We start from the raw sequence: 12,617 nt of genomic DNA, 5'->3' as shown, positions 1-12,617 counted from the left end.
GTAAAGAATCTGTCTGCAATGCAGGAGACCTGGGTTTGATTCCTGGGTTGGGAACATCCTCTGGAAAAGGAAATGGCAACCCACTCCAGTATTCTCACCTAGAGAATCCCATGGACAGAGGAGCTTGGCGGGCTATAGTCCATGGGGTCGCAAGGGTCGGACACGACTTAGCAAATAAACCGCCATACTAACATAATGTTACATGACAAACATATCGCAACAAAAAAGACTTTGTACACAAAGTTTCATACCTTTCCATGAATTTTTGAAAAATGCTGCCTCGAAGACTTTCACAAATTTCTTCTATGTATGGCTGGAAAGGATGGAAAAGAAATTCCACACTACATCAGTAAGAACACGGTAAAGTGAAAAACACAAGTGGATGAGACTCAGATGTGGTGCTGGTGCTAAGTTGCTTCAGTTGTGTCCGACTGTGCGACCCCATAGACAGCAGCCCACCAAGCTCCCTCGTCCCCGGGATTCTCAAGGCAAGAACACTGGAGTGGGTTGCCATTTCCTTCTCCAATGCATGAAAGTGAAAAGTGAAAGTGAAGTCGCTCAGTCGTATCCGACTCTTCGTGACCCCATGGACTGCAGGCCACCAGGCTCCTCCATCCATGGGATTTTCCAAGCAAGAGTACTGGAGTGGGGTGCCACTGCCTTTTCCACAGATGTGGTGAGGTTCCCAACTATGTGCTCCCATAATCATCAATAACCTCAGATATGCAGATAATACCACACTTATGGCAGAAAGTGAAGAACCAAAGAGCCTCTTGATGAAAGTGAAAGAGGAGAGTGAAAAAGTTGGCTTAAAACTCAGCATTCAGAAAACTAAGATCATGGCATCCGGTCCCATCACTTCATGGCAAATAGAAGGGGAAACAATGGAAACACTGACAGACTTTATTTTTTGGGGCTCCAAAATCACTGAAGATGGTGACTGCAACCATGAAATTAGGAGACTCTTGCTCCTTGGAAGAAAAGTTATGACCAACCTAGACAGCATATTAAAAGGCAGAGACATTACTTTGCCAACAAAGGTCCATCTAGTCAAAGCTGTGGTTTTTCCAGTAGTCATGTATGGATGTGAGAGCTGGACTTTAAAGAAAGCTGAGTGCTGAAGAATTGATGCTTTTGAACTGTGGCGTTGGAGAAGACTCTTGAGAGTCCCTTGGACAGCTAGGAGATCCAACCAGTGCATCCTAAAGAAAATGAGTTCTGAATATTCACTGGAAGGACTGATACTGAAGCTGAAACTCCAATACTCTGGCCACCTGATGCGAAGAACTGACTCATCTGCAAAGACTCTGATGCTGGGAAAGATTGAAGGTGGGAGGAGAAGGGGACGACAGAGGATGAGATGCTTGGAGTGCATCACCAATTCAATGGACAGGAGTTTGAGTAAACTCCGAAAGTTGGTAATGGACAGGGAGGCCTGGTGTGCAACAGTCCATGGGGTCCCAAAGAGTCAGACACAACTGATTGAACTGAACTAAACTGATAGCACCTTGTACTCACCCTCCTCAGTGCCTGTCCAGTTGGCACCAATGGATTCACGGGCATGACTACTTGCTTAGTAGTTATCTATACCACTCAGTGGCATGTTCCCTGAAGGCAAGGGCAGGTCTGTCCTGTATGCCACTGCATCTCTACTGTCTGGCACAGCTCATGGCAAGTCACAGACACGCCTTAAATGCCTGGAATTAGCTTCATGGGCATGTGACCCATGCAGTCCCACAGAAGAGCCCAGTCCTTGGTGTGGTGCCCTACTGTTGCCATCTTGAAATTTCTGAACAAGGACCCCCACGTTTACATTGTGTACTGAGCCCTGTAGATTATGTAGTGGCAGCCTATAAATTACAATTAATTATATAATTGCCATTAATTACAATTATCATAAATGATCAGCATTAATATTGAGTTTCAAAGACTAAAAGTGAAGGAACCCATGGAGTAAAGCTTTTTTTTAATTAGTTATTTGCAAGGTCTTTGAGCAAGTTCATGGCTAAGCCAAGATTAAGGCAAGGACTCCTGGCTCACATGCGTGGGCTCTTTCCCTATGGAGAACAATCTGCTTCAATTTCATGCCACTTTACACATTACCAAACAAACTGCATAAATTTATTTCCCATGGGGTAGTCTTCAAATCAAGAGTGATAAAAATATCAAATGCCAACACTTCACAACTCAGCCTAGGGGCAATTAGCTAGTTCTGGAAAATATTGTGATACTCTACTCTCTCCTTGAATGATAGAAATTCAATGTTTTCTGTGTCTTTGTAGATCACCCTAAAAATGTGCAAAAAAGAAGGACCAGACTTCAGGAGATGTCCAAGGCAAGTGATCAAACGAGGAAACGTACAGAAGCCACAGTCACCAACATGGGCAGTGAGACGCCTGCAGCTCGCCTGGGAGCTGCACTTCCTACCACGGGGCTAAGCTAGCCTCTGCCACTTGGCAGGGCTATCAGGGTCCTGGGCAGGGCACTGGGCAAAGTCACTAAAACCAAATGAACTTGTTCCCTCCTTAGTAACAGGGGAAGCTGACCTCTCTCTGTCTGGAGCTTTTTGTAGCTCTGAAGTCCTATGTGTCTATAATCAAAGGTAATAGTCATCTTCGCCAAGTCTTCTAGATGCTAAACACCAAGGCCACAAGTCTCAAGAGGTTCAAAAGACATCAAGTGTGGAAAGATGTATGAAAGACTAAATTTGTATGTAACAGATTTTCTATTTACAGAAACTCTTATGTTAACATGTTTTTCATATTTTATAAAACATCCTGTACCAGAAATTCTTAAGACCAGATATGATATACCACACTGCCACTTTCAACATGAAGGACCACAAAATGCGCCAGGTGAGCAATGCAAAGGGCAAAGTTCAAGCATGGGGTCATGAGCAAACGACCTCACTGCTCTGATTCTTGGTTTCTTCAATCTGTAAGATGGGAGAGTTACATTTAATCTGCAAGGCCATTGTGAGGATTTAATAAGATTCAGAATACTGACACTTCCCTGGTGGCTCAGACGGTCAAGAATCCGCTTACAATGTGGGAGACCTGGGTTCGATCCCTGGGTTGGGAAGATCCCCTGGAGGAGGGCATGGCAATCCACTCCAGTATTCTTGCCTGGAAAATGCTATGGACAGAGGAGCCTGGTGGTCTATACTCCATGGGGTTCGAAAAGAGTCAGACACGACTGAGCGACTAAGTACAGAATACCAAGAGCCAAACACAGGGCTTGGCACATTCCAGGAACCTAAATGTAAGCCAGGACTCCTCCCAACTCTTGCCGCCAAATGAACCTGAGCAATTAATTATTTCTAAAGTCAACTTTGCAAACAAAAAGAATAAAAAGCATTTTGTATTTATTTTCAGAGCATTTTTTTAACTACCATGTTCTCCTTGACAAGAAATTTCACCTTCCCAATGTTTAAATATATGATAAACCTACAGCAATCAAAATAGTATGGTACTGACATAAAAACAGACCTTACGGATCAATGGGACAGAATAGAGTTCAGAAATAAATCCACACACCTACGGTCACCTGACCTTTGACAAGGGCAACAAGCATTCAGTGGGGAAAAGACAGTCACTTCAATAAATGGAGGATGAGTCGGGCCCTTCCTCACACCACATATAAAAATCAACTCGAGATGAATTAAAGACTTCAATGTAAGACCTAAAACCATACAGCTAGAAGAAAACACGGGAAAAAGCTTCTTGACACTGGTTCAGGTGATGATTTTTTGGATATGACATCAAAAGTTCTGGCAACAAAAGCAAAAACAGACAAGTGGGATTGCATCAGACGAAAAAGCTTCTGCAGAGCAAAGGAAACAATTAACAGAGTGAATAGGCAACCTGTAGAATGAAAGAAGTTATTTGTAAACCATATGATATGAGGTTAATATTCAAAACATATGAGGAACTCAACTCGACGGCAAAAGCCCAAATAACCCAATTCAAAAGTGGGCTGAAGACCTGAATAGACATTTTTCAAAAGAGATAATAAATGGCCAACAGGCATATGAAAAGGTGCTCGGCATCACTAATCATCAAGGAAATGCAAATCAAAACCACAGAGAGATATCTTCTCACACCTGTCAGGATGACTGTTATCAGAAAGCTGAGAGGTACGTGTTGGTGAGGATGCAGAGAAAAGGGAATCCTTGTGCACTGTTGGTGGGGATGCAAACTGGGACAGCCATTACTGAAAACGGTATGAAGATTCCTTCTGGTATATATCCAAAGGAAATTAAATCAGCATCTTGAAGAGATACCCACACGCCCACGTTCACTGGGCCATTACTTCACAATGGTAAAGATATGGAGATAACCCAAGGGTCCGTCAGTGGATGAATGGATAAAGAAAACGGGGGATGGAGATATACATGTATATATACATATATATGTGTACACACACACACACATGGTATACTCTGTTCTGTTCTTTAAAAAGAAGGAAATCCTGACACCACAGGTGAATCTGGAGAACATTATGCTAAGTGAAACAAGCCAGACACAGAAAGACAATTACAAGCTGATCTCTCCTGTATGTGGAATCTAAAAAATGTCTAACTTGTAAGAGCAGAGTAGAAAGTTGGTTGCCAAGGGTTAGGAAGTGGGGAAAATGGGGGAGATGTTGCTTAAAGGGTACAAAGTTTCAGTTCTGCAGGATAAATAAGTCATGGCCAGCTAATGTCCAGTATGGGGACTATAGTTAATAGTATTGTATTGTACACTTGAACTTTGCTAAGAAAGTTGATCTTAAGTGTTCTCACCACCCATGCATACAAATATAATTACATGAGGTGATGAGTATGCTGCTTAGTTAGATTACAACAATCATTTCACAATGAATACACATATCAAAACATCACACTGTACACTTTCAACTATACACAATTTTTAGTTGTCAATTATAACTCATTGAAAGCCAGGAGGGAAAATTCCAACTCAAAGAATATCAAGTAACTTTAATGTTAGTTAAATGTTATAGAGATCAATGTCCCTCTATAAACAGGGTATCCAAACATATAACTTCTATTTTATACTTTGACCACCATGTTCTAATGGTACATATTACAGAATTGCACTAAAATGCTTTCTTATTTAAACCGACATAATAATGACTATTTCCTTCACCACTGAAATAAAAATACCAGCTATTCTATATCTTTTTTATTAGAACATTACTCAATTATTTTCTTATGAACAAATCAGTAAAGTGCTTTTAAAAGATATATTGGAGACATGGCTTCTAAATCAACGTTTCTTGAGCTACAAAGATAATTTTGTTGGTCTTTGTATCTCTCTTCTGGAACTATCTTTTTAAATGTTATTTATGCTACAGGTAAAGTTAACATCAGAGTTGTAAAATCTATGTATGTAATTTAGCAATATTAAATGTAACTGACTACACAACTATCTCTGAACCATGTCAAAGTCAGAAAACTGAAATCCTGACATGAAAATGTCACAGAGGCAACAAAAAGCAGATATTCAAATTGCACTTTCTGACTGTGAGGTGTTTGAGAAGGTTGACATTTATGGAGTGCTGTGACAGACAGGCCTAGTACAAAGCAGCTCATATGCACTAGGTCTAAAGAAACCATTTACGGGACAGTCTGCTGGCATTTCTACTCCACAGAGGGAAAAACAGAAGTATGGAGAGGTATGGTACTACCTTGCCCAGGGTCTTGAAATTCAGGTCACTGAAGTTCAGAGCCCAAGCTTATAACCAACTAGACTATACTAAAAGGTCTGACATTTTAAGAGATGTCCATGTAATCATTTTGGCAGAAAGGCAGCAGCTGGTTTGGTTACCACGCCCAAATGTTCTCAAGAGTCAAACCAGTATCCTTTCTATAGAATAATCAGATTCCTTTTGTATGAATCTGTATAAATAAGCCCAACCATAAGGCACTAGGGCAAAAATCAACTTACTTCTCTTAAAATGACTGAATAATCCAAGAAAAGGATAAATTAGCTATTTTCATTTATGAAAACCATTACGTTAATAAATGGCATTCTTTCCTATTTCTTGTAACTCCCAGAAACATAAAAAGTACATGATCCACTTGGAAATTTGACAATACCCTTGCAAGCTGCCATCTCTATAGAAATCCCACAGGATAATAGATAAGGCTTTCAGGAAGAAAAAGACTGCCTCCAAAGAGCAGCCAAGACATGCGCCCATCAGTTGTGGATTGAGTTGTTCTGAGCCTTATAATTTAAATCTATGATTGTGTTGTGTTCAAGATAAGAGGAGCTGAGGCGAAATCCAATTTCTCAGTCACAACTCCAAGGCCATTCATTCCTTCTTGATTGCTGAGAATCTGCTTCATCTGGGGAAGGATCGCCATGGGGACCAATACCTGTACCACTAGAAAGTAAATCTTGCCCAGTCCCTGCTCGTCACAGGTGTCTGGGATGTCAAAAAAGAAAAGGTTTTCCCTCCAAAGTGTCTTGATTGATTTATAGGAAAAAAACACTAAACGAATGCTCTAGCAGCCTTTTTCAGGACAGCCTTTATGATGCTGGCATAAGAGCACGTTTCAGTGAAAAGACAGGTGATATTAAACTTTGGTTCTTCCAGATAAACCTCTGGGTAGGAAATAGTCTCGAAATTTTGCCAGCACTTTCACCCAAGCAAAGAATGCTCCCAAAGACAACCATTATGTGAATGAGAAACATTTATCTGGAGAGCATTTTACCTTACCTGGAAAAGAGTTGATGTCACTTGTTTCTTGGATAGATGACTTTGTACGTGTTCTACGGCTTGCTTTGAGAACGGCTTTAAAAAAAACACACACAATGTTTTTTCTTTTTCCCCCACAAATATAAAACAGAGCAAACCTCTGTGTATTTTACAGTATCACAACATATAATTTAACACAATAGTTACTAAGCAGTAACCTATGGTGATCACATCAACATGCATTCTTAAAAAAAATCTGTTGTATGTTTGTGGGTAAGCCAAACAGATGATGGTTCCTCAGAGCTTCCAGAGTTCTTAGAAACTATGTCAAGAAGGGTGATACACGTGGGAGCATCTAACTGAAATATCTATGCCCACAAGAGATCAAGGCTACTTTGACTTAAAAAGGGTGTAAGGAATCGTATTATCACCGTATTAATATTAAATGCATCATCTCTCAGTTGGCTGATACTGGGGTCCTAAAAATGTAAAACTTCTATTTCATGAGAGAACACAAATGCACAAAGATATACCTAAGAATTAAATGCCAGGATCACAAAGCTAAACCACAGTGTTGAAAAGACTCTAGGTTAAGGAAAGGCTTGCTGCAACCACTGCAAAGAGGAATTGGTTCTAAAAGAAAAAAACTCACACTGACAAAAATTAGAAACCCTGTCCTCCCCTTAAACTTCAAATTATGTCTGAAGTAACGCACAAGAAGAGCTTAAAAAAGCATGCTGCTAAGTCGCTTCAGTCGTGTCCGACTCTGTGCAACCCCATAGATGGCAGCCCACCAGGCTCCCCCGTCCCTGGGATTCTCCAGGCAAGAACACTGGAGTGGGTTGCCATGTCCTTCTCCAATGCATGAAAGTGAAAAGCGAAAAGCGAAAGTGAAGTTGCTGTTAGCGACCCAGTGGACTGCAGCCTACCAGGCTCCTCCGCCCATGGGATTTTCCAGGCAAGAAACCCTCTAAACTGCTGCCCTACAGGAAAGCTACATCTACAGAGGCTTTCTCAGTGAACACGTGGCATTTTCCAAGGTCCAACCATCCCCAGCAAGGCAGCGAGGCACAGAGCCTTACGGTAAGCTCTAGCTCAGAAGTTCAGTAAGCACTGTAGACAACACAATAAATACAGAAGCACCAAAGTGTATCATTGTCGTGACCAGCGCTGTCCAGTCAGACTCGCTGCGATGATGGAAATGCTGTGAATCTGGGCTGATGCAGGAGCCACCGGCCACATGTGGGTACTGCACATTTCAAATGCGGCTCAGGAGGACGCCAGGAATTAAAATGTTAGTTCCATTTGATTGCAATTAATAGAAACATACTTCCCTGGTGGCTCAGTGGTAAAGAGCCCGCCTGCCAATGCAGGAGATGCGGGTTTGACCCCGGGGTCAGGAAGACCCCTTGGAGAAGGGGATGGCGACCCACTCCAGTATTCTCGCCTGGGAAATCCATAGACAGAGGAGCATGGTGGATCACAGTCCAGGGGTCGCAAAGAGTTGGACATGACTTAAGAGACTAAGCAACAACCAATGTAAACACAATTAAATACTCGCACGTGGCTAGCGGCTCCCGCGCTGGACACAGCAGTCCAGAGCTCTTAGGGCGCTTCTTTCGAAAACAGTGTTCATGTAGAGACTGCACGTTTTCATTACTAATTATTCCACTCACTCCTGGCGGAAGAATTTCCTAGGAACCTCGTTTATCCTAATGACTGAAGAAGATTGTTTCTCTTGTTTACCAGCAAAAAAAAAAAAAAAAAAAAAAAATTTCAACCATCATTCAACTATTAGTGAACTATACTAACATAATAATTACAATCAACCTTATTAATTCAAAGAAAGCACTTAAGATATTTATCAATAAATATTTGATTAGCCTAATTGTTAAAGGGGAGCTAAATGAAAAACAATAAAGCTTAATTTCGTTAGAGAGTCGAGAATTGAGCTTAGCCTTTTCTTGCATGGATCTGCATTACCCATTTTATCAACATCTGTACTGAAAGTATCCACTTTGGGAACCTTATTAAAAGTATATGGAGCAGCAGATATTGGATCAGTATCACCAGGAAACAAATGACAAAACTCTAGAAACACGGGTTCCATCCTGGATGAATGCCTTTAAATCTCTCCTCCTATTTTAACTTTTACTCTAAAAACCTGTGGAGCCTGTCTCATTCAATCACACTGAGTTAATGAAATAAGAAGAGGCACTCACATGCGAACAGGACAGCAGCTCCTTCATGATGTAAGTGTCATAGATTTGTCGACTTCTGCAAAGGCGATCCTCCTCATTCTCAAGCTTCTCATATTCTTTTATCTAGACAGTTAAAAGTTATGATTGTTAGGTGCTGTCTTCCTAGAAACTTACTTTATTAAAAGATATTACTCGTCTTGGCAGAAACCACTTCCACATGAGATCAAGCAAATTACTTGAATTGGCCAGTGCACAGGAAACAACTACTTCTAATGTTGAAATAATGATGCTGGAATAATTTAAATTCAACTTCGGACATACGAATGGATTTTTTCCTATGATGAACCTCGTTGCTTAAATTTAGAAACACAATATTAGGAAACAAACACTGCCATGGTTACAATTATCTTATGATATAGCAGCGATGGACCATTCATTCTTGCCAATTCTCCTTTCCAAAGAACAAATAATTTGAACTTGTCAGTAATCCATTTCTATGAGTTATGATGGGGATCATTTTCACTTGACTACAGTGTTACAAAACTCAGGAGGAAAAAATAATAATGAACTGTCAGGATTACTGCAGAGTTTTTTAAAAGTCAACTAAATCTTTTGGAAAGACATTCATCATAGATAAAAGCACTGGTTTTTCACACTGGAACCATCTCTGCACTCTAAAAGTATTAACAAAAAGGTTCCTTCAAACAGTAACCTGACAGGTGTTAAGATAGACTAAATAATAAGATGGGCTTAGCAAATACGCTTTGTGAGGACATGGTCTCTATTACTTTAACCTCAAAAGTTCTCAGGCCAGAAAAGTGTTTTTACTCCTTTACAGAAATACATTAAATCTAAAAGACAAGAAGAGAATGAAAACAAATGAAATATGGAGTTGGTACGAAGAATGCAGTGAAGATTTTCAATGTAATGACTAATAAGTACATAGGACTTATTTCTGAAAAAAAAAAAAAAAACCAGAAAATCTTCCTACCAAGTAGCCAGTTGTTATACTTTCATAATATCTGAGCGCTTCTTATTCTGCTATGATTAAAGAGTAGGGCTGACCACTCCTAGAGGTGAGAATATAAACTGAATAGAAATAAAAGCTACCTTTTTACTGTATAGTCTCAGCTTGACAGGGCTTCCCTGATAGTTCAGTTGGTAAAGAATCCACCTGCAATGCAGGAGACCCCTGTTCGATTCCTGGGTTGGGAAGATCCTCTGGAGAAGGGATAGGCTACCCACTCCAGTGTTCTTGGGCTTCCGTTGTGGCTCAGCTGGTAAAGAATCCGCCTGCAATGCCGGACACCTGGGTTCAATCTCTGGGTTGGGAAGATCCCCTGGAGAAGGGAAAGGTTACCCACTCCAGTATTCTGGCCTGGAGAATTCCAAGGACTGTATAGTCCATGGGGTTGCAAAGAGTCAGACATGACTGAATGACTTTCATTCACTTTGACAAGTTTTGAAATCAAAACCAGTCAATCCTGTGAGAATTTCTGATAATGAAAGGGCATAGTTGGCAGGGAGAAGAGTATGTACAGAGCATGAAGCATATATAGTATGTGTATGCAGGCTAACTGCTTCACACACTGAGAAATTACTGGGATCATCTTAATTGTCCTTAAATATCAATGAGATGGCTGAAATTCACAAGTCTGTAACTGCCTAGGCTTAGAATTCAGTCTTCTTGGGGCAGACACTGAAATCAAACATAAAGGAAGGAGGCCTAGGAGAGGTTGATACTCCATCCAACAGGAAAACACTTAAAAAATTTTTTTTTAATTATTTAAAAAGTGTATTGAAATATAGTTGATTTACAATGTCCTGTTAGTTTCAGATATACAACAGTGACTCAGTTTATATATGTGTGTATATATATATACACTTGCACACAAACACATATACATTCTTTTTATATTCTCTTCCATAATAAATTATTATAACATATTGAGTAGAGTTCCCTGTGCCATACAGCAGGTCCTTGTTGGTTACCTATTTTATATGCAGTAATCTGTATATTTTTATCCCAAACTCCTAATTGATCCCTCTCCCTTCCCCTTTGGTAGCCACAGTTTGTTTTTTTACGTCTGCGAGCCTACTTCTGCTTTGAAAATAAGTTCATTTGTATCATTTGCTTTTAGATTTCACATATACGGGATATCATTCATTTGTCTTTCTCGGCCTGGCGTACTTCACTTTAGTGTGATCATCTCCTAGGTCCATCCATGCTGCTGCAAATGGCATTATTTTCTTCTTATGACTGAGTAATATTTCAGTGTATATACAGACCACATCTTTATCCATTCATCTGTCGATAGACATCTAGGTTGCTTCCGTGTCTTAGCTATTATAAACAGTGCTGCTGTGAACATAGGGGTATATGGATCTTTTCAAATTATGTTTTTCTCCAGAAGGAAAACACTTTTTTAATGAAGAAGCAATCCAGCAATGTTGGCATAACCAAAGGACCTGGGCTTAACCATCCTAAGTTAATTCAGGAAAACATGTCTACAAGGTTCAAACACCATCCCAGACGCAAATATGGCAGCTGCAAGGAAACAGAAGCTAGACACCGAAATCTGAAGGAGAGCCAGAAAGTAAACAAAGGACTCTGGCTTGGCTGATTTCTTTTGTTGTGTTCTTTGGTTTTAGTAAGGTCCAAAAATTAATGTCAGAATGCTAGGATAAAAGAGGTGGACTCTCGGTGAACCAAAGCCAAATGTTTCTGCCTAAACATACAAATAAACTCTAGGAAGACTAAATCTGCATGGAATTATTACCCTCAAACACAAGGGTAAGGAAACCTAAGTCTATGTTCTGGGGCCTGTAAAGCAAGCTGACACCTGATTCAACGGGAGTTTCCTATGAACTACGATAGACTGACTAACCAGAAAATCCTAGTTTCTTGTACAAACCATGCCCTGAACCACAGCGCTGGCTCTAGTGGGTGCCTTGTGCCTCAGAAACTCCAACTTGAACAGCAGCAAAGGTTAATTCTTAGTAGGCAAAGCAAGAGCTTAAAGCGTCTGGGGCTGTAATTCAAAATTCACTTTCTATTATCAGTCAGACCACTAATTAAAGAACATGCCGTCAACCATCAATTAGCTCTAGACAGGATGTTCTGACCGTAATATACACAGAGAAAACGTCACCCCTAATTCTGGCAGGCAGGTTGTCCAGGGAATGGAGTAGGCAGAGGCCCAGGTTCAAGGTGAAAGTCGCCCCTAGAGCAGAACAGAAGCCCCACCACCAGTGATGAACGTTCACTGACCGTTCCCCGTTCCTGCTTTGGTGGTTACAAAGCTCACAGCTCAGCACGTAGCTTAAACACATAGAACCCTAAGAGCAAGACCCTTTGGCCCACAGCTGTCACAGTCCCCCCTCTCTTCGTCTCCCATCTGTCCCACTGCCATTCCAGCCTAGTAATGTCACAGCTGCCTCTGCCTTGCCCAGTCAAGGGCCTCTCTTTCTGTCCTCAGCTTCTGACACCCCAGCAGTGTTCGGCTCAGTGGTACACTCCTGGCTCGTCTGAGTTCTGGGATCTCCTCTGACCTCTGTGATCTTTATTCCCCAGGAACTTGCCACCCTGAGCTCTGGGGCCTCCTCTGACCTCTGAGGTCTGCACTCCCCGGGAGCTTGCCACCCTGAGTTTTGGGATCTCCTCTGACCTCTGGGGTCTGTACTTCCCGGGAGCTTGCCACCCTGAGCTCTGGG

At 41.1% G+C, this 12,617-nt stretch overlaps 1 protein-coding gene across 1 annotated transcript in view; it reads right to left on the bottom strand.

Moving 5' to 3' along the window:
* Positions 1–12,617, bottom strand: part of GRK3 (G protein-coupled receptor kinase 3) — a 118,726-nt gene that overhangs the window by 45,002 nt on the left and 61,107 nt on the right. Inside the window, exons 4-6 of the mRNA XM_040250977.1 lie at positions 8,925–9,026; positions 6,724–6,798; positions 252–313 (exon numbers count right to left, since the gene is read on the bottom strand). Of these exons, the coding sequence (XP_040106911.1) occupies positions 252–313; positions 6,724–6,798; positions 8,925–9,026 (239 nt within the window). The remainder of the gene's footprint in view (positions 1–251; positions 314–6,723; positions 6,799–8,924; positions 9,027–12,617) is intronic.

The sequence above is a fragment of the Oryx dammah genome, unplaced genomic scaffold (genome assembly GCF_014754425.2).
Source record: "Oryx dammah isolate SB20612 unplaced genomic scaffold, SCBI_Odam_1.1 HiC_scaffold_12, whole genome shotgun sequence".
NCBI lineage: Eukaryota > Metazoa > Chordata > Mammalia > Artiodactyla > Bovidae > Oryx > Oryx dammah.
This window is presented reverse-complemented; position numbering and strand designations above follow the sequence as displayed.